The 22,334-nt window shown below is 50.5% G+C and overlaps 1 protein-coding gene across 9 annotated transcripts in view; it reads left to right on the top strand.

The window, feature by feature from the left end:
- The window catches only part of ALPL (alkaline phosphatase, biomineralization associated), a 70,406-nt gene that overhangs the window by 32,965 nt on the left and 15,107 nt on the right, over positions 1–22,334 (top strand). For 3 of the 9 annotated variants that reach the window (XM_015130212.3, XM_077996176.1, XM_015130203.3), the window contains exons 2-5: positions 13,049–13,213; positions 19,340–19,459; positions 19,818–19,933; positions 21,854–22,028. In XM_015130212.3, the coding sequence (XP_014985698.2) occupies positions 13,153–13,213; positions 19,340–19,459; positions 19,818–19,933; positions 21,854–22,028 (472 nt within the window). In that variant the 5' untranslated portion in view covers positions 13,049–13,152. 9 annotated transcript variants of the gene reach the window in all.

The raw sequence follows: 22,334 nt of genomic DNA, 5'->3' as shown, positions 1-22,334 counted from the left end.
CTGAGAGCTTGGGGAGGAGCCGAAACTGCTGTCTGGGCTGGAGTGGGGTAGGGAGAGGGCAGGGGGAGGGATTCATTGGTTGGACAGCATGGAACATTCTAGGCTGGGAAGCACGGTGTGCAGAGGTGTTGAGGCTGGGAGCGCTCAGCGGACAGCTGGCTTCTCATCAGAGCTGTAAAGATGCAGTGGCTTGGCATCAGGCCTCTGGGGCGCTTCCGCGTCTGTTTCCTGCCAGGATGGGGTGCTGTCAGTGGCTAGAAGTCTGAGCCTTGCTATATCCCCAGCACTGGCCCACTGCCCTCTAGGGAAGTCCTTCCTTGGATCTGACCTGCAGCCCACTCTGAAACCACCACACATTCCTGCCCAAGCACTTCATCCAGCTCTTCATGACAGCCATAAATAACTTTCTCCAGTAATAAATACAGTCCTAGCCAGCAAGGCTTGCCAGAGATGCTGGGCTTGGTGGAGAGAGGAATTCCATGTCCCGTCCCTATGACTCTGCAGCTGAAATGTTACTGGGTTGGTCTTCAGCAGGGCTCCCTCCCTAGGCAGCTATGCAGGTGCCCCCCAGCCCCTGCCTCATTCCCCATGCCCACCAGGGACACAAGGGCGACTCAGCACTCCTCTCTAGCCACAGCTCCTTGGAAGAGCCCAGAAGGCCCAGTTGACAGGCTAGGGGATGCTGGCTCCAGGCTGACTCAGTTCCCTGTGAGTATCTCTGGTGGGGAGCAGCTGGGAGATGCAGGGTCTGCTTGTAGTGGTTCCTCTCACCGGGCAAGGCTTTCCTCCTCTTTGGGCCTCAGTCTTCCCATTTGGACAATGGGATGATCTCTAAGACAAAGTTTCCCAAATGAATCTGCTCAGAAAATGACTTGTTAAAAATATAGCTTCCAGCCAGGCACAGTGGCTCACGCCTGTAATCCCAGCACTTTGGGAGGCCGAGGTGGGCAGATCACATGAGGCCAGGAGTTCAAGATCAGCCTGGTCAACATGGTGAAACCCTGTCTCTACTAAAAACAAAAATTAGCCAGGGATGGTGGTGGGCGCCTGCAATCCCAGCTACTAGGGAGGCTAAGGCATGAGAATCGCTTGAACTTGGGAGGCGGAGGTTGCAGTGAGCTGAGATCGCGCCACTGCACTCCAGCTTGGGTGACAGAGCAAGATTCCATCCTCCCCACCTCCCCCCCAAAAAAATACAGCTTCCAGCTGGGCACAGTGGCTTATGCCTGTAATCCAAGCATTTTGGGAGGCTGAGGCAGGAAGATCACTTGAACCCAGGAGTTCAAGACTAGCCTGGGCAACATAGTGAGACCCCACCTCTATTTTAAAAATGTAGGTATTAACCAAATGTGGTAATGTATGCCTGTAGTTCCAGCTACTTGGGAGGCCGAGGTGGGAGGATCGCTTGAGGCTGTAGTGAACTGTGATGGTGCTACTGCACTGCAACCTGGGCAACAGGGTAAGACCCTGTCTCAAAACAAAAAATAAAAAATAGCTTCCCAGGCCCTGACCGGGGAGATTCTGACTTAGTAGGTCTGGGGTAGGAGAAGTAGGAATTTATTTAGGGGGTTGCTGTCTCTCTCATCTCTCTTTTTAAACTTGAATATAGTCACATCCCTCCACTAAGCCCTTTTTTCCCCAACACTTCCTTTATTGAAATCTCATCAGCTCCTCCCCAAAAACCTCGCGATATAGACAGAGTAGGGACAATTAGCCCCTCGATAACTTTTCACAAAAGTACAGACGTTTAACTACCTCTCAGGTCATGATAAAAAGCATTTCTGGCTGGGCAGAAATACTGTAGTCCCAGCTACTCGGGAGCCTGAGGCATGAGAAGCGCTCGAACCTGGGAGGTGGAGGTTGTTGTGAGCCGAGATCGCGCCATTGCACTGCAGCCTTGGCGTCGAGCGAAACTCCATCTGAAAAAAAAAAAAAAAAGAACATTTCCATTGCCCCAGGAAGTTCCTTCATGCACTGCCTAGTCAATCCTCCTCCCAAGATAACCACTTGGGAATAAGGCTTTTTCCATAAGCACCTCAAGTGATTTTTGTAGTCCGGGGCATTTGGGAAATCACAAAAGACCTTCCCAGCCCAGACAGTCTGGGACAGTCTGGGGCTGCGTGCTCTAGACTGGGGGCTCCCTAAGGGCAAATACCTGACCCTGTGAGTCCTGCCAGGTACAAGCTGGGGCATAGCAGGTGATGCTCCCTGGGGGCACATCAGTTTATTAGACTGCATGGTGGAGCCTTGGAGGGTGTCCTTGGAGCAGGCCTGGGGGCTGGATGGGGAAGGCCCCCCGGCTGAGCTGATGTGGAGAGAGCTTGGCACAGAGATGTCCCTGGGTAGGTCCCATATGGAGGCCTGTGTAGGGCCTGGCCCAGTGCGTGCCATCGATGTGACCCTGGGCCATCTTCACCACGGTCAACTGGTCCTCCATTTTCTCACCTGTAGAGGGGGACAGCTCTGTCTCACTCTCAGGGTTGTTAATGAGGACACAGCAGGTCAGGTGTGCCACAGTCAGCACCTGGTGCACCGTAGCTCTTGAATGGGAAACCAATGTTAGACGCCGAAGGAAACAGCTTCGGAGGCGCAGGGACTGACCCGGCCTCACACACCTGGGAAGGGTGGAGCCTGGGCTTGGATCAGATTTGCTGGCTGTGTGAAGGTTGACCCAGTGACTTCACTGCTAGGCCTTGGTTTCAAAATGTGGTGACTGAGAGTGGTGCTAAGGCCCTAAGTTTGGGTCACGCTCTCACCAAAGTGAGAACCTGACCAAAAAGGGGGAATTTTAAAACAAAATTATGAGCTGGCTGTGGTGGCTCACACCTGTAATCCTAGCACTTTGGGAGGCCGAGGCAGGTGGATTGCCTGAGCTCAGGAGTTCAAGAACAGCCTGGGCAACATGGTGAAACCCTATCTCTACTAAAAAATACAGAAAATCAGCTGGGCATGATGGCATGCGCCTATGGTCCCAGCTACTCAGGAGGCTGAGGCACGAGAATTGCTTGAACCTGGAAGGCGGAGGTTGCAGTGAGCCAAGATCATGCCACTGCATGCCAGCCCAAGCAACAAAGCGAAACTGTCTCAAAACAAAAGCAAAATTATGAGAGGCTATTGTTTGGACTAAACGCATACTCTAGGCCCCAACAGACCAGACGAAACCTAAATAGAGTCACTTGTGCTAAATGTGATATCATCAAACTAAAACTTTAAAAAGAACACATAAATGCTAAAACCAGGTTTGGTTTTGTTTTGTCTTCTTGTAAACAGGACGTTCCAACATTAAAAAAAAAATACCTTCTAACACTTAAAAAAAAACCCTAAAGTCTTTATTCCCACCTTACAAAACCCACTGTCCTGCTGTTTCCCAGTGGGTTTCAAGACCAAATTAGTACATTTACAATGGTGATAGTGACATCAGTGACTCAAGTTTTGGTCAATGTCTCAAAAAAAAATTTTTTTTTTTTTTCCTTTGAGATGGAGTCTCACTCTGTCACCCAGGCTGGAGTGCAGTGGCTGGATCTCGGCTCACTGCAAGCTCCGTCTCCCGGGTTTACGCCATTCTCCTGCCTCAGCCTCCCGAGTAGCTGGGACTACAGGCGCCCGCCATCTCGCCCAGCTAGTTTTTTGTATTTTTTAGTATAGACCGGGTTTCACCGTGTTAGCCAGGATGGTCTCTATCTCCTGACCTCGTGATTCGCCCGTCTCGGCCTCCCAAAGTGCTGGGATTGCAGGCTTGAGCCACCGCGCCCGGTCTACAAAATTTAAAAAATAACTAAAAGAAGGGAATTGTTAAATCAAGTCTAGCCTAATGCTGCTTTCTTACATATTTTAAGTTCAGCCTAACGGTTTCTCTGTACATTGTAAACTATAAGTAATAGAGGTATAAACAGACCATAGCCTACACTTGTGCCAATCACCAAATTTTTTTTTTTTTTTTTTTGACAGAGTCTCACTCTGTCACCCAGGCTGGAGTGTAGTGTTGTAATCTCAGCTCACTGCAACCTCCACCACCCGGGTTCAAGTGATTCTCCTGCCTCTGCCACCCAGGTAGCTAGGATTACAGGCGCCTGCCACCACGCCCAGCTAATTTTTATATTTTTAGTAGAGACAGGGTTTCACCATGTTGGCCAGGCTGGTCTTGAACTCCTGACCTCAGGTGATCCACCCTCCTCAGCCTCCCAAAGTGCTGGGATTACAGGAGTGAGCCACCATGCCCAGCCATCAATTACCAAGTTTTAGTCAATCAAATGTAGCCATCCGTTCAAACCATGTTCAAAGAAGACAAGTGCTAAGCTGTAACCAATCTGACTGCACCTCACTTCTGTCTTCTGTACCTCACTTTACTTTTTTGTCCATAAATCTACCAAGTGGCTGCGCTGATGCCTACTCTGGCTCAGGAGGCTGCCTAATTTGCAGATTGTTCATTGTTCAATTAAACTCTTCTTTTTTTTTTTTTTTTTTTTTAAGACGGAGTCTCGCTCTGTCGCCCAGGCTGGAGCGCAGTGGCCAGATCTCAGCTCACTGCAAGCTCCGCCTCCCGGGTTTATGCCATTCTCCTGCCTCAGCCTCCGAGTAGCTGGGACTACAGGTGCCCGCCACCTCGCCTGGCTAGTTTTCTTGTATTTTTTAGTAGAGACCAGGTTTCACCAGGTTAGCCAGGATGGTCTCGATCTCCTGACTTCGTGATCCGCCCGTCTCGGCCTCCCAAAGTGCTGGGATTACAGCTTGAGCCACCGTGCACGGCCAACTCTTTTTTTTTTAATTTAATTTTATTTTATTTTATATTTTTTTATTTTTATTTTTATTTTTTTATTTTATTTTATTTTATTTTATTTTATTTTATTTTATTTTATTTTATTTTATTTATTTATTTTTTTTTGAGACGGAGTCTCGCTCTGTCGCCCAGGCTGGAGTGCAGTGGCCGGATCTCAGCTCACTGCAAGCTCCGCCTCCCGGGTTCGGGCCATTCTCCTGTCTCAGCCTCCTGAGTAGCTGGGACTACAGGCGCCCGCCACCTCGCCCGGCTAGTTTTTTGTATTTTTTAGTAGAGACGGGGTTTCACCGTGTTGGCCAGGATGGTCTCGATCTCCTGACCTAGTGATCCGCCCGTCTCGGCCTCCCAAAGTGCTGGGATTACAGGCTTGAGCCACCGCGCCCGGCCTTTATTTTTATTTTTAATTTGATTGAGACAGAGTCTCGTTCTGTTGCCAGACTGGAGTGCGGTGGCACGATCTCAGCTCACTGCAACCTCCGACTCTCTAGTTCAAGCGATTCTCCTGCCTCAGCCTCCCGAGTAGCTGGGATTATAGGCACACATCACCATGCCCAGCTAATTTTTGTATTTTCAGTAGACATGGGGTTTCACCATGTTGGCCAGGATGGTCTTAATCTCCTGACCTCGTGATCCACACACCTCGGCCTCCCAAAGTGCTGGGATTGCAGGCAACTCTGTTAAATTTAAATCAGCTGAAGTTTTTCTTTTATCAATAGGGCTAATAATCCCCACCCTGCCAGTATCACTAGGATGTTGTGAGGATCTGATGCAATTTGAGTTACGGGAATGTTGAGAAAGAAAAGGGCGTAATGGAGTAACGAGATTCGTTTTCCTGTTACAGTGAGGTCAGTGGCCTTTCTGGGGTCAAGAAGAGGGGACTTTCCTTGGCACCAAGAGGGTAAAAGTGTCTCCCCCTGACCTTGGGTATTTTGTGCCATGTGATCTGAGGTGTACCAGGAGGCAGGAAGCATGATTGGAAAAGGCCTGGTCTAATGGTGCACAGCGGTGCCTGTGTCACGTGGCTTGACCTCTCTGGGCCGTTTCTGACTCTGTGAGATGGGAATCATAACCACTCCCCTGACTTCATGGGATGTTTTGGGAGAGACTGGATCTGGGTTGGGGGGACAATTTTGGAAGCAGAAAAGACCCCTCCGTGCTGGCAACAGCTCGTCCACCTCCGGCCTGTGTGTGCTGCCTCCTGGGTGACTGCTGGCTTTAGGCCAGCGCCTGGCAGGGCTTGACTAAAGCCTCCCTAGGCTGCTGCTATCTCAGTTCTGAGCTACAGGCCGTGGAGACCAGCAGATTTGGGCTTAAATCCCGGCTCCACCATTGCACCTCTGAGCCTCTGTTTCTCTGCAAATGGGGATACTAGTCTCTAGCCCAGATGGGGCCTGGTACACAGTAGGTGCTCAATAAGAGCAGTTTGTCTTCTTCTGAACATGGGTGCATCCCTCTGGCTGGGGTAAGCACCAACGCAGATTTCTGGGTTCATAGATGGGCTGGAGCAGCTGCTGCTGTTAAGGGAAAACCTCTGCTACTAGCCAAGGGGTTCCTTTCCTTCTGTGTTTTTACCCCACAGGGCACCTGGCACAATGTCTAGCACATAGTAGGTGCTTTGTCTACACTGGCTGGGCAGTTACCTCCAAGCTGTCAGAAACTGTCTGTCCTGCTCCCGACTGTTTCCCTAGAACCTAGCACAGAGCTACCCAGCGGGAGCTCCGTAGGTATTTGCGAGTGAGGAATGAATGAACAAAGTTGAATGAACAAGCATCGGGTCCTCCCCTGGGGCTCAAATGGGAGAGGGGAGCTTCGTAGCCTGCTCCCCCTCCCACCCCAGCACTCCATTTCATCCCGCCTGACTAATCCACAAAGATTAACTTAGGGATAAAGCAGGTCACGGCCACTGACCCAGGGCTTTGGAGCTAGTGTGACCGACTGTGCGCGGGGCGTAGTGGCCGCTCCCAGGGGCCCTCTTGGCCTCAAGATGGCCCTCCTGTCCCCCATCCTGGATGTGGTCCTCACGGTGGCCCTCAGCCTCCTCCTTCTGGGGCTGGTCTTGGGCCTCCTTTGTTTCTTCACTTGCCGCCTGGCCAGGCCGCTCAGGTAGGGGAACTCACCTGGCCTGACTCCCCCCGCTGCCAAATACCCTGCCCTAAGCTCGTTTGGCTTCCCTTATTCTTGTGGGATGGAGCCAGCGGGGCACTCGTCTCTCTTACTCTTCATGATAGGGAAACTGAGGCCTGGAGAGGTTGAGCCCTGGAGTCAGCCTGGGCTTGAATGGAGTGTGGTCGAAGACTAGCCAGACCCTCTGCTCGGTTTCCTAAACTACAAAACGGGGGCTGTTCATCCTTATTGTGAGATCAGGGATGTAAACAGCATGGGGCTGAGTGCGACATGAGGGCCGAAGAAATGGTAGTGACACGTTTGTCCCGTTCTTCTATCATTTGCCCCAGATCTTCTGAGATGCAGCCCAGGGCTGGCTTTTTGCCCCGCTCCAGGATGCTCCCGGGCCCTCTGCCCAGATTGCTGAATCAGTCCTCAGAGCCAAGGCCGGCCTGGCCCCTCAGCCCCCTCCACTGCACTGCCAAGTAGCTGCTCTTCTGGAGCCACAGCCTAGCTGGGGCTTCTATAATCAGGCTACAGAGGAGCCGGGAGCCTGGCAGAGAAGGGAGGGAGGGGGTGGCGATGGGGCTGACACACACCCGGAGGCCCCATTTTAAGCTGGCAGGACATTGGCAGAGGGTGGTGGGCAGCCGGGGCCCCTGCAGCCCCAAACTGGGCCCCTCCACTTCCAGGGCTGCCAGAGAGCAGCCAGGAGCCTCTGCGAGGGGGAGGGGTCTGAGGGGTGGGGCCAGCAGGGAGGCTCTGGGTTCTGAAGGCTTTCCCAGGTCCCTACCCCCTCCTTGTCCTGAGCAGAGGCTATGGGAGAAGGCACCTGCCTCCAGGCCAAGCCTATCTCAGTGTGTATCCCTGGGGCCAAAATTCAGAGCATCCCAGCCTGAACTGGTGGCACTTACGAAACTGCTGCCATGTGCAAGCGCTCGGGATGCAGAGATGGGTAAGATGATGGTCTTTATGCTCATAGAGCTTCAGGCTAGCAGGGAGGAGAGACAAACCAATAACTGAAAGAATAATCGTGTGGGGCTGGATGAGCCTTTCAGAGTTCCCGGGTCACTCTACACTTTTATTTTTCTTTATTCACTCACCTGTTTTGGACCCTAGGTGCAGAGAGAGTGGAATGCATTATCTCTCTTAGCATATGACATACCCAAATGAGCTCTCAGTTCTTGTTTCATTTATTCGTTTTTTCCTTTGTCCCCGCTCCCTGCTTCCTCACTGCCATTCCCACAGCTCCCCGAAGTCCCTATGCTAATGTACGTAATATGGCCTTGGATTTTTAAGTGTCCTTGTACGTTACACAGTGTTCTGTCCGTGGGAGTGGTTTGTACTTACATATACTGCGTTTGATTCTTTACATTCATCACTCGGTCCTCTGCCTTTAGACTCCACCATGCTGCTGTTTTGACGTCTAGTTTTAATACCACGGCCGCACAGACATGGCCTCCACCACTCGTTACTAATTTATTTCGCCAGTTGTGGACAACGAGGCTGCCCCAGCTCCTCACCATCATAAGCCAGTGTTAAAAGGAGTTTGCCAAAGCTTTCTCCAGTGAGTAGGATGGTTTCTGCAGGTTTTTGGCATAAAGCCTTTATCAGATTAAAGAAATTCTTTTCAATATCCCTCTCCCTTGATGAGCGCATCAAATTTCATCAGGGTGTTAACCGCCACCTCTGTGCCTGTGATTCCCAAATTTTTACCTCTAACCCAGACTTCTTTCTCAAATGCCAGACTCAAATATTCAGCTGCCTCTTTAGTGTCTCCACTTCCAAAAGACATCTCCAACTCAACATGTCCAAAAACAAGTTCCTGATTGTCACCACAAAATCTACTCCACCTCACACCTCAGAAGACCACCCCAAATGCTGAAAGGCTGAATGCTTTTTTCTTTTTCTTTTTCTTTTCTTTTTTTTTTTTTTTTGAGATGGAGTCTTGCTCTGTCACCCAGGCTGGATTGCAGTGGTGTGATCTCGATCTCAGCTCACTGCAAACTCCACCTCCCGGGTTCAAGCGATTCTCCTGCCTCAGCCTCTCAAGTAACTGGGATAACAGGTGCACACCACCATGCCCGGCTAATTTTTGTATTTTTAGTAGAGAGAGTTTCACCATGTTGGCCAGACTGGTCTCAAACGCCTGACCTTAAGTGATCCACCCGCCTCAGCCTCTCAAAGTGCTGGGAGTACAGATGTGAGCCATCGCGCTTGACTCAGTAGTATTTTTATGTACTAGTAATGAACAATTTCAGAAACATTGCCATTTACAATAGTTCCCCAAAAAGCAAAATTCATAGGTATAAATCTGGATTCAGAGTCCAGAGTGCTAACCATTACATGATGGAACCTATAGGTATAAACCTAACAAAACATATCCAAGATCTACAGGCTGAAGACTACAGAGTGCTGATAGAACTGAAGAACTCTGACTGAAGGAGTGGGCGACTCCACGTGCTAGAGACGTAAACCCTCCCACATTGGTCTGTGGATTTAATACCATACCTATCAAAAACACAGTGGTGGAGGACAGATCAGGGATCGCCAGGTTTAGGGATGGGCGGATTGTGTAACTATAAAGAATGCAAGGGAGATTTTTGGGGGTGGCAGAGCTGTTCTGGGTCCTGATGGTGATGGTGGTGGTTACATGAATCTATCCATGTGTCAAACATCAGAACCCTCATTTTACACTTGGGAGCAACAGAAATCCCTCCCTCTGGAGGAGGTGACTGATGGTAACCTGATTGCTAATTCCAGAATCAGGGACCCTGTGGTCAGGTTTCTGCTCTGCAACTTCCTGTCGGTAACCTTGGGCAAGTCACTTGTCCTTCCAGAGCCTTGGTTTTCTCATCTGTAAAAGGAGATGATAGGTCCTTTTCTGTCCACTGCATAGTTTATTAGTGAAACATCATGGTGACATTCTTTATAAACTATGGAGTGCAGTACATAGGCTTGCTTTCATTTTGTCGGTGTCCTTTATAGATTGTTCATATAAGCTCCCAAAGAGTAGTATTTATTTTATTGAAATAAAACACACGTAGAGAAAAATGTGTGCATTATACCTTGACAGCTGAACCCACCGTGTAACCAGCACCCACCCACCCAGATCAATCATAAACAGAACCGCACCAGCACCCCAGCAGCCCCTTCCCGTTTCCATACCCTCCACGTGGAGCCTCCATTCCGTTTCCCAACACCCTGGGTTAGTTTTTATACTTTCTATCATCGGAATCACACTGTACGTGCTCTTGGTTTTAGCTTCCTTTGCTCAAACTTAACCTTGTGGGATTCATTCATGTTGTGAGGAGCTGGGGGTCATCCATTCTCCTTGCTGTCGTGGTGGTTTCTGTGTTGTGAACACACACAATGTATCATCCAGCCTGCCGTAGATGGAGGCCGTTTTGAAGCCATTATGAACAGGGCTGATGTGCACATTCTGCTGGAGAGAAACGGGTCCCAGGGCGCAGGTCGGATAATCAGCTTTGGTAGTCCTGCCGGTTTTCCCATGCGCTGTGCCGGTCTACACTCCAACGGCGGGCGGACCTTCCGGTATTTACGGACCTTCACGAACTCTTGGACTTTCCTGCACACACAGAGGAGAGAATTTTGGATGGCTCTTCCCTCCCCCCCACCTCCTTCCTTAGGGCATTGACATTCAACTGATGTAAATATTTACTGTGCCAGGCACTAGGAGTGCAGAGACAAACAAGACAAAGTCCTCACTCTTAGAAGCTCCCGGTGAGGCGGCTGAGATGGCCCAGGAAAGAATTAAATTACCGTCGAAAAGGGAGGTATTACCTTCGAAACGCGATGTTTGAGGTGGCATGAAGCTCAGTGGTGTTATATTGGAATGAGTGACCATCCTGGAGGCTTCCTGAAGGAGGTGACTTCGTTTTTAAGTGATTTTAAATAATAGTTTAATGTTTTAGTATTTTGTATTCAGTTAATAACAGTTTTCTGATTTTAGGATTTGCTATAGAAATGTTGGGAAACCATAAAGTAGAACAAAAAAAAATGCAGAAATCATCTGAAATTCCAAATTCTACCACTCCCTCACAGTTAAGTGCTGTTAGATGTTAGGTGTGGGGTATTTCCTTTTAATTTCCACTCTGCACCGCCACCCCCAGCCCCTACCCCAGAGCCCTCACCTCTGGCACTGGAGCGCAGCTTGCATGTTTTTAAGGCTGAATCAAGAGCCCTTCTTCTGGTGGTAGTGGTTTCTTTTTCTCTCTTTCTCTCTTTCTCTCTCCTCCTCTCCTGCTCTCCTTCCTTCCTTCCTTCCTTCCTTCCTTCCTTCCTTCCTTCCTTCCTTCCTTCCTTCCTTCCTTTTCTCTCTCTCTCTCTTTTCTTTTACTGTATTTTTAAATTAAAAAGAAAATCTTGAACGGGCATGGCATCTCACGCCTGTAATCCCAGCACTTTGGGAGGCTGAGGCAGACAGATCACCTGAGGTTGGGAGTTCGAGACCAGCCTGACCAACATGGAGAAAACCCCATCTCTACTAAAAATACAAAATTGGCCAGGCGTGGTGGCGCAAGCCTGTAGTCCCAGCTACTCGGGAGGCTGAGGCAGGAGAATTGCTTGAACCCCGGAGGCGGAGGTTGCGGTGAGCCAAGGTTGTGCTGTTGCACTCCAGCCTGGGCAGCAAGAGAAAAACCCCATCTCAAAAAAAACACAAAAGAAAAAGAAAAAATCTTTTTCCTTTGAGCTGGAGCTGCAAAGAGAAGAATTTTTAAAAAGAAAATCTATAAAAATTAAAATACAAAAATTTTTCTTAGACACAGGGTCTCGCCGTGTTGCTCAGGCTGGTCTCCAACTCCTGGCCTCAAGCGAACTTCCTCCAACCTCAGCTTCCCAAGTAGCTGGGATTACAGGCATGTACCACCATGCCTGGCTTTTTTTCTTAAACAACTTTTTAAAAATGTTTTATTTTGTTTTTACTTAACATATAATTGTACTAGAGTAGTGTCTTATCTGTCACAACACTTTTCTAACGGTAGAGTGTGTGTTACTGCCGTTTCCCACAACAAATGGTGTCATATCTTGGTCTTGGTTGAAGCAATAACATTTCTCAGTGAAACTCTTGCCATTTAAAATTCTTCGTCTCGTAACTCATGCGCAACAGGGTTAGTACATTTCTCAGCTGCCAGTGAGGTTGTTCGTTGTGATTTAACAGGATGACCACAGTGTAAAAACATTCTTATGCCATTAATACACGCTTGTTTTAGGCTACTTGGAAAATTCAAAAACCTAAAAAAAAGAGGAAATAATCATTTATAGTCCTACCACCCAGAGAAAACCACAGTTAATGTTTTGGTGTATTTCCTTCCAGTTTTTTATTTTCCACCTAAACTCTTCAATTACAATCCAACTTTTTTTTTTAAAAAAACATGTTTTTTAAAAAGTATAAAGATAATACTGTATCTCAGCAGAAAAGAAAATTTTGGAAATGCAGAAAAGACAATGGAAAAGAAAAATCAGTTGTCTGTGATGTCACCACCCAGAAATAGCCACGCTTCCAGCCAGTCTTTTCACATATGTGACTCCTACCGTTTTTATATCTCTTACCATAAACGACAAGCTCTAGAAGAGAATGTAGCAAATGCAGGGGTCCTGAAAGAAGGGGTGCACGCTTTGTTTTGTCCCTGATGTTCCTGGGGCACAGGTAATTAAAAGGCTGAAGACCGAGTGCCCTAGAACAGGGCTTCTCTCGGTGTGGTCCGCAAAGCAGCAGCCTCTCCTGGGAGCTTATTGGAAATACAATCGGAGCCTCGCGGGTGGGCCGGGAATCTGTTGTAACAAGCCTTTGGGGGAATTCAGATGCTTGCTCTCTTTACAGTTTGAGAAACACTGCACCAGAAGACTGGACTCTGGGAGGTTGGGGGCTTCAGATGAATTGAAAGTGGAAATTCATTTAGGAAATGGGACGGAACCGCTTTGCAGCATGGAACTCGTTGATACCGACACAACTGTTTGCGTGGTTCAGCTTCCTGAGACAGGGACCACCTGGGTTTGGCATCCCAATGTCTAGCCCCATGCCTGGTCTGTAATAGGTGCTCACCGAATACTTGATGAATGAATCAAGGAATGACTAAGTGAGTGAAAAAGGGATCTCTAGAGCCGTGCCCCACATGCCTCTTTTTCTCTTTTTTTAATTTATAGGATTGGAACATCAGTTAACATCTGACCACTGCCAGCCCACCCCCTCCCACCCGCGTCGATCGCATCTCTGGGCTCCAGGGATAAAGCAGGTCTTGGGGTGCACCATGGTTTCACCATTCTTAGTACTGGCCATTGGCACCTGCCTTACCAACTCCTTAGTGCCAGGTATGCTTGGGGACACAGGTGGAGGGATGGGGTAGGGTGAGGGCAGTGTCTATGTTCAAGGTCCCAGAACCATGCAAAATATTTAAGAGCTGAAAACAGTGTTCAGAGCAGGAAACCTCAGCCCTGCTACTTGCATGTGTTAATCGGATAGGTCACTTTTTTCCCATATATATATATTTTATTCTTTCTTTCCTTCTTACTCTTCCTTCCTTCCTTCCTTCCTTCCTTCCTTCCTTCCTTCCTTCCTCCCTCCCTCCCTCCCTCCCTCCCTCCCTCTCTCCCTCCCTCCCTCCCTCCCTCTCTCCCTCCCTCCCTCACTTTCTCTCTCTTGCATTCCTGTGAAGAGACCACCAAACAGGCTTTGTGTGAGCAACAAGGCTGTTTATTTCACCTGGGTGCAGGCGGGCTGAGTCCGAAAAGAGAGTCAGCGAAGGGAGATAGGGGTGGGGCCGTTTTATAGAATTTGGGTAGGTAAAGGAAAATTACAGTCATGGGGGTTGTTCTCTGGCGGGCAAGAGTGGGGGGTCACAGGGTGCTCAGTGGGGGAGCTTTTTGAGCCAGGATGAGCCAGGAGAAGGAATTTCACAAGGTAATGTCATCAGTTAAGGCGAGGACCCGCCATTTTCACTTCTTTTGTGGTGGAATGTCATCAGTTAAGGCAGGAACAGGCCATTTAAATTTCACTTCTTTTGTGATTCTTCAGTTACTTCAGGCCATCTGGATGTATACGTGCAGGTCACAGGGGATATGATGGCTTAGCTGGGGCTCAGAGGCCTGATGCTTTCTTTCTGCGACAGAGACAGAGTCTCACACTCTGTCACCCAGGACGGAGTGCAGTGACATGATCTCAGCTCACTGCAGCCTTCGCCCCCCAGGTTCAAGTGATACTCTTGCCTCAGCCTCCTGAGTAGCTGGGATTACAGACGTGCACCACAACACCTGGATAATTTTTGTATTTTTATTAGAGATGGGGTTTCATCATGTTGGCCAGGCTGATCTTGAACTCCTGACCTCAAGTGATCCGCCCACCTTGGCCTCCCAAAGTGCTGGGATTACAGGTGTGAGCCACTGTGCCCAGCCTTTTCCCTTTTATATTATACTATTCTTTGATTGGGGTTTCTGTTCTCTCTTTTATCTTTGATAATTTGAAATATAATGAATCCTATGGACTCTTCCGAGTCTTGGTCCGCTGCGTCTCCTGTCGGTTTTGTCTGCTCATTCTCCCTCACGGGATCGCACATTTTCTTGTCATTTGTAGTTCTCACTAGTGAACTCATCTTCAACAGGAGTTTTTTGTTTTTCTGTTGGAGACTCACGCGGAAGTGTTTCCACAGCGTGGCATGGTGTTTTCAGGACATGAGGGGTTCAACTAATTCTAGGCCAGTTTTTATGTTAATTTCTTGGTTTGCAATTCTTACACTATAAATTCAGATCCCCACTTAGACCTGGCTCAGATTTGGACTTGAATTCACATTTGTTACGAATGACTGTCTTTCTCTGTCCCTTCCATAGCTCCAAGGCAAAATGTGTACCTTAAAACAGCTTCGGCAGGCCTGGTGTGGTGGCTCATGCCTGTAATCCCAGGGCTTTGGGAGGCTGAGGTGGGAGGATCGCTTGAGTCCAGGAGTTTGAGGACAGCCTGGGCAACATAGTGAGACCTCCATCTCTAAAAACAAACAAACAAACAGCTGAGCACAGTGCTGCATGCTTGTAGTCCTAGCTACTTGGGAGGCTGAGGTGGGAGGATCACTTGAGCCCAGGATTTCAAGATTATGGTGAGCTATAATCAAATTACTCCAGCCTGGGTGACAGAGTGAGACTTTGTCTCTTAAAAAGAAACCAGCTTCTGGCCAGGCATGGTGGCTCACGCCTGTAATCCCAGCACTTTGGGAGGCTGAGGTAGGTGGATCACTTGAAGTCAGGAGTTTGAGACCAGCCTATGCAACATGGCAAAAACCCATCTCTACTAAAAATACAAAAATTAGCCGGGCGTGATGGCACATTCCTGTAATCCCAGCTACTTGGGAGGCTGAGGCATGAGAATCACTTGAACCCAGGAGTCAGAGGTTGTAGTGAGCCGAGATTGCACCACTGCACTTCAGCCTGGGCAACAGAGCAAGACTCCGTGTCAAAAAAGAAAAGAAACCAGCTTCAGCCTGAATCTGTACCTGGCCTGCTGTCCCAGGCGTTCCTCTCAGTATCATCTCCTGTGGGCCCCTCTGGTTTTAGATTCCTTCATCAGTGCTGCCTCCTGAGGATTTTCCTTTCCCCTTTTCTTCCTTTTTCAAGCTATGTGCTATTTTTTTCCCCCAGCATTTCTGTATCTGGAGCTGCAGGAGAGCCTTCCTCGGCTCAGTCCATTATGTGGCTAGAAGTCCCCACTTGCCTTCCCTGCACCCCAGTGTTTCCATCTCTCCAGTGGGGATAAGAGTTCCTCCCGCTTAGTGCCATCACAGGAATCACATGGGATAGTCACAGTGTCTGGCAAGGAGTGGATGCTCAGTGAGTGTTGGTCTCTTCTCTTAGGACGGCTATATTTCAGCAGATGAGGAGATGGGGTGCAATGGGGCACCAAGCCTGAGCCGATGGGCTCTCAGGCCATTGCCTCTGAGACCCCGTGATGCCAGCTGCATCCCTGGGGGACCAAGGTCACTCTGGCACGGGGTCCCTGCCTTCTCAGCACTTAACAGCCCACCTGGGTGAAAGATGAACTAATGGATGAAAAGGGAAAAGGTGAAAAAGTGACAACATGAAAACTCTTCACGGCTGGGTGCGGTGGCTCACGCCTGTAATCCCAGCACTTTGGGAGGCCAAGGTGGGCGGATCACGAGGTCAGGAGATCGAGACCATCCTGGCTAACACTGTGAAACCCTGTCTCTATTAAAAAAAAAAATACAAAAAATTAGCGGGGCATGGTGGCGGGCGCCTGTAGTCCCAGCTACTTGGGAGGCGGAGGCAGGAGAATGGTGTGAACCTGGGAGGCGGAGCTTGCAGTGAGCCGAGATTACGCCACTGCACTCCAGCCTGGGCGACAGAGCGAGACTCTATCTCAAAAAAAAAAAAAAAATCTTTAAACGTTCAGCCATTCAACTTTTTGTATCTGCTGTCGCCAGGCTGGAATGCAATGGCACAATCATGGCTTACTGTAGCCTCAAACTCCTGGCCTCAAGCAATCCTCCGACCATGGCCTCCAAAAGTGCTGGGATTACAGGCCTGAGCCACTACTCCAGCCTTCTTTTTTTTCTTCAGTTAGGTATAACTTACAGAAAAAGGCACTGATCTTAAATACATAGCATGAAAAATTTCTGACATATATTTATACCTGTGTCACCACCACGCAGATCAAGACAGAACATTTCTGGTCATGGGGCATCTGTGGGCTTCCCTATGCCAACCCCCTCCCAAAGCCAGAGGAGATGCCCAGGCTTACACTGGTCACCAGAGACTCACTTTGCCTGTTTTGAGCTTCATAGAAATGGAATCATACAGTATGTACCGATCAGTGCCCTTTCCCCGGCATTCTATCATGAGCATTTGCACATATCATTTAGTAGTTTCCAGAAACAATGGCCTCTTGGAATCCAGTTGTCCAGAGCCATCGTTGCTTAAACCAAACTCCAAACCCTTCTCAGGGATAGGCCCTGGGTGGCTCTGGTGAAAAAGACAAGGACTCCTCATGGGACTCCAATCTAGAGAGAACAAGCCCTCGACCGAGCAGGGGACCTGGTGGCAGAGCCTGGGCTGAACAAGAGCAACAGGTGTGGGGCAGGCTGAAGTCAGCCCAGCCCCGGGACTCCAAGCTGTTAAGGCAGGGACAGGTTGTCGGCGGTCAGGGTGGGTGAAAGGTCTTCACCACCCAATGGCAGCCAACTGGCCAAAGAGGCTCCATGACCAACAGCACCGTGGGGGGTTTTGAGGAAGGCAGGAGGGAGGTTGGAACCAGCCTGGGCCTGGAGGACCTCCGAGCAAAATCCTTGGCCCCAGCCTTGCCCAGACTTTATCTCGTGTCATCCTAGAACTACTCGTGGATAGCTACGGGTCTCCCATTTCCTGGGGCGGAAACTCTTGTCCAAAGGCACCCTGTCGGGCAGAAGGGCCAAGGTGCTCCTGATTCCCAGTGGGGACTGCTTGGGGATGTCTGAAATTGATGCCCTCAGCAGACACTTCCAGAAGAGAGAGGGTGGACCTGGGGCTGTCAGGGTGAGGGCAGTGGGCTGAGGGATTGGAGTGGTGGCGACGTAAGGGGAGGCCTCTTGGGGAGGGGTGTGGGGTGTGCTTGGATCCAAGGCTAGAGGTGCACTGCAGCATCGTGCCCGCTTCTCGCCTGTGCTGATGTCATAGGCTGGGGCAGAGCCACGGCAACGCGTGAGTTTCCAGTTCTCCCACTGGGGCCCTGATCTCAGGCTCTCCATTTCCTAATGTGGAGGAGACACTGGTGCCCACCCACCAAGGCAGTTGGGAGGAATAAGAGAAGCTGTGTGGGGGGCCCCTGGCATCTCGCCCGGAGCCGGTGCGTGTGTGAGGAAGGAGGGCTGTTCTTCACCCACCCCACCCCAAGAGCCAGGCACATGTCGGAGCTGGGCCAAAAGGTAAGAATTGTGTCCCCAGCCCACAGACATGCTACACGGCCTTGGACAAGACCCTCCCACTCCTCCTGATCTCGCTTCCCATTCTGTGCAGTGGGAGGCCTCAAAAGAGGAAGCCGCTAGGGAGCCTCCTCTCTAGGCTTCTGAGCAGATCTGATAGGGCCCCGGGACAGAGAGGGGCCCCGCAGACTCTGGGAGGGACTTTAGCTCTCATAGCCAGGATCCTGGTCCAGCCCTGGAGATGGGATAATGGGGGTGGGAGGCAATTTTTGAGCCTCTCCTATGGGTCAGGTGTGTCACTTGCCTTATTCAGCCCAGTCCTTAGAGTGACTCTGAGGGGATGGTGCCAGCAATGTCATTTGACAGGGGAAGAGACTGAGGCTCAGGGAGGTGACACAGCTAGTACTTGGAGCAGCTGGGGGTTTTCTTGTTTGTTTGTTTTTGAGACGGAGTCTCTCTCTCTTGCCCAGGCTGGAGTGCAGTGGCGTGATCTCGGCTCACTGCAACCTCCGCCTCCCGGGTTCAAGCAATTCTCCTGCCTCAGCCTCCTAAGTAGCTGGGACTACAGGTGCACACCGCCACATCTGGCTAATTTTTCGTATTTCAGTAGAGATGGGGTTTCACCATGTTGCCCAAGCTGGTCTTGAACTCCTGAGCTTAGGCGATCCGCCTGCCTTGGCCTTCCAAAGTGCTGGGATCACAGGCGTGAGCCACCATGCCTGGCAGCTGGGGTTTTAGTTGAGGTCTGTCTGGCACTAAAGCTGTGGATTCGTTGCTGGACACACACACGTGAGAAAGAGGGATAGAGAAAGAAGTGTTCTTAGTTCTTATTTTATCTCAAAACCATAAAGCCCCATCCAGAAGTCATTATCAGCCAAGAGGGATGGAGGCAGGTGATGAGAGATGCAGAATGTCATCCTTGATAACTAATCTAGAACTAACAAGAGTGAGATCACCTGGCTCCTTTGAATTTGACACATTAAGCAAAAGGCAAGCTTCGCTTTCCAGCACTGCTATTAACTCTGCCACCAAGTCAGGTTCCTGCTGAGCCTACTTTAATGAATAAGCTAAGCAGAGTTTATAATTGATGGCTGGCTACATCAGGGGACCCCTGCTGCTGGAAGGAGTTTATTGAATAGGTTAAACATTACTCTCTTAATTGTGCTAGCACAATTCATTTGCTGCCTTAGCAGCTCATCTCCCTACTGGGTAGAAGGAATGAGCATGGGCTTTGGAGCGAAGCCCAGCCCTGCCAGTGTCTGTCTGTGCTGCGTGGCCTTGGGCAAGTCGCTCGTTGTCTCTGTGCCTTGGTTTCTTCATTCTGAGATGTGAGCAGAAGACCCCAGGGTCCACGGGCTTTTCTGGAGGATCTGGATGGCACATATTTATAAACCACAGGTGTGTTGTCTGGGGGGACAACTATTGCACCCTCCTCCAAGTTCAGGCATTCCAGCCTGAGCAATCAGAAGTGGGGGGATCTGTATGTCTGGAGATGGGAGGCTGTCCTCACCCTGCCAAGTAACTGTCTCTCTCTGTTTAGAGAAAGAGAAAGACCCCAAGTACTGGCGAGACCAAGCGCAAGAGACACTGAAATATGCCCTGGAGCTTCAGAAGCTCAACACCAACGTGGCTAAGAATGTCATCATGTTCCTGGGAGATGGTGAGGCCCGGGGGCCTGTGGGGGCAGGGGGTGGGGAGACAGGACACCTAGCTAGGAGACCAGGGAGCCAGGCTGAGTTGAAGGGGGCTGCGTTGAAGGGGCTAGGGCTCTGGAGGAAGGGTGTTTAAAAGGATGAGGGGCCAGGCTGTGGATTCAAGAGGCCTGCTCTGCCAGCTAGCCCCCTGAGGATCTGGGAGGTAAGGGTGAGAGGGGCTACTCCCTGACATTTACAGAGCCATGCCCGGTGCCAACTGCCCGAGCCTGCCTTGGTACCAAACTAGAGAACTTCTGGGTACCCAAGTAGGCTGATTGGAGAGGCAGGAGCACGAGAGACTGAGGCCCCCACTCCCCACCGCAGGGATGGGCGTCTCCACAGTGACGGCCACCCGCATCCTCAAGGGTCAGCTCCACCACAACCCTGGGGAGGAGACCAGGCTGGAGATGGACAAGTTCCCCTTCGTGGCCCTCTCCAAGGTGAGCCCCATCCCCAAGCCCAGTTCAGGTCTGTATAACCAGCATCCAGGTTGAGCATCCGAACATGACAGCAGCCAGAGGTCCCCTGACCCCCCTCCATGCCCAAGCTCACTCCCCACCTGCAGCAGCCACCCTCCTGACTTCTGACACCATAGCATCACTGTGCCTGCGTGTGTGTGTGTGTGTGTGTGTGTGTGTGTGTGTTTAGAGAGAGGGTCTTGCTCTGTTGCCCGGGCTGCAGTGCAGTGGTGCAGTCATAGTTCACTGCAGTCTTCAACTCCTGGGCTCCAGCCATCCTCCCACGTCAGCCTCCTGAGTAGCTGGGACTACAGGTGTGCACCACCACACCTGGATAATGTTTTAATTTTTTTGTAGAGATGGGGATCTCTAATTCTTGGGCTCAAGCGATCCTCCAACCTTGGCCTCCCAGTCTTGGGATTACAGGCGTGAGCCACCATACCTGGCCTGTATATGCTTTTTACTTGTTTTTTTTTTTTTTTTTTGAGACAGAGTCTTACTCTGTCTTCCAGGCTGGAGTACAGTAGCATGACCTCAGCTCACTGCAACCTCCGCCTCCTGAGTTCAAGTGATTCTTCTGCCTCAGCCTCCCGAGTAGCTGGGATTACAGGCACGCACTACCATGCCCAGCTAATTTTTGTATTTTTAGTCGAGACGGGGTTTCAACCTGTTGGCAAGGCTGGTCTCGAACTCCTGACCCCAGGTGATCCGCCCACGTGGGCCTCCCAAAGTGCTAGGATTACAGGCATGAGCCACCGTGCCTGGCCTGTATACGCTTTTGCATGAAGTTCTAGGTCATTCATTCTTTTCTGAGGTGGTTCGTGAAGTTAATTAAGCTATAGGCATACCTCAGCTATACTTTGGGTTTGGTTCCAGACCACTGTAATAAAGCAAATATTGTAATGAAGCAAGTCACACATTTTCTGGTTTCCCAGTGCATATAAAAGTTATGTTTGCACCCTACAGTAGTCTTTTAAGTGTAGGACAGCATTATGTCTAAAAAAACATATATACCTTAATTTTAAAATATGCTATTGCTAAAAAACACTAATGAAGTGAGCCATGTTGTTGGAAAAAATAATGTTGATGGACTTGCTTGACACAGGGTTGCCACAGATCTTCAATTTGTAGCAAACACAGTGTCTGTGGAGTACACCAAAGTGAGGTATGCCTGTACTGACCTAGGTTGTTCAAGGCAGTGTGCACTGCCGGGTAGCTATTGTTATTGGTGGTGGTGATAGTGGCATTATGTAATAACCTCCACACCCTGGGTCAGGCCCCAGGCTCACTTCTGGGGGAGTAGCGGGGACTGTGGTGCCTTCTGTGCCTTCAGGGCGCTCTCAGGCTGGTGGGGAAGGGAGACAGGAAAATAGTTTCGGGGTCTCTGCTAAACATGTGGATGTAGGGCAACCCTGTGAGGGTGGCCATAGGGCAGGTGGCAGAGAAATCAGAGCTGGTCTTGGCCCCACCCTTCCCTTCCCCAGTCCCCCTCCCCTCACTTTCACTATCCTATCCCTAGGACCCCTACTCCTTCAAGAAGGCCCCTCCCTCTCCCTTCTCCAGGACTCCCCTGCTCCCCAACCCCTCACTGGCTCCTGCAGCCCCAGGCCCAGAGAGAGGCCACTGCTGACCCCACCTGAGCCCCACTCCTCCGCCGGACACTTCTCCGTACTTTGGAGAGCTGGGGTCCCGCCCCAGTGCTGCCAGGGTGCAGGGAATGACGGCAGGAAGCAGGCAGATAGGTAGTCCTGTGGCTCTTGGGGGCTTCAGTGGGCCTGATCAAGGCTATGGGGTCCTCTCTGGTTCTTCACGCCCCAGTCCCCATGGTGTGAGTGGAGGCGGGGTGGGTGGCTGTAGGGGCGAAGTCCTGGCCATCTCCTGACCCTCCTCTCCCACCTGCAGACGTACAACACCAATGCCCAGGTCCCTGACAGTGCCGGCACCGCCACCGCCTACCTGTGTGGGGTGAAGGCCAACGAGGGCACCGTGGGGGTAAGCGCAGCCACCGAGCGTTCCCGGTGCAACACCACCCAGGGGAACGAGGTCACCTCCATCCTGCGCTGGGCCAAGGACGCTGGTGAGTGCGGGGAGCAGCGGGGAGCAGGGTGAGCTTCATGGCCTGTCCAGGCCTCAGTCGTTCCGACTCTGTCACGGGAAGGGGCTAGAGAAGGCTTCTCTGCGGGGCTCCCAGCTATGATGTCTGGGAGTCTGTAATATCCATGGGGTTCCTTCCATGACGGGGGAGGCTGGGGGCTTCAGGCTTCACTCAGTGCTGGGTTCTGCTCCCAGTTCATTTCCCTGAGTTGATTCTTCATTTGACTGTAAAACGGGTGGGAACATAAAACCCTCATAGGTTTGGTGTGAGGAGGGAGAAGTCAGCTCA

The sequence above is a fragment of the Macaca mulatta genome, chromosome 1, assembly GCF_049350105.2.
Source record: "Macaca mulatta isolate MMU2019108-1 chromosome 1, T2T-MMU8v2.0, whole genome shotgun sequence".
In the NCBI taxonomy this organism is placed as follows: Eukaryota; Metazoa; Chordata; class Mammalia; order Primates; family Cercopithecidae; genus Macaca; species Macaca mulatta.
This window is presented reverse-complemented; position numbering and strand designations above follow the sequence as displayed.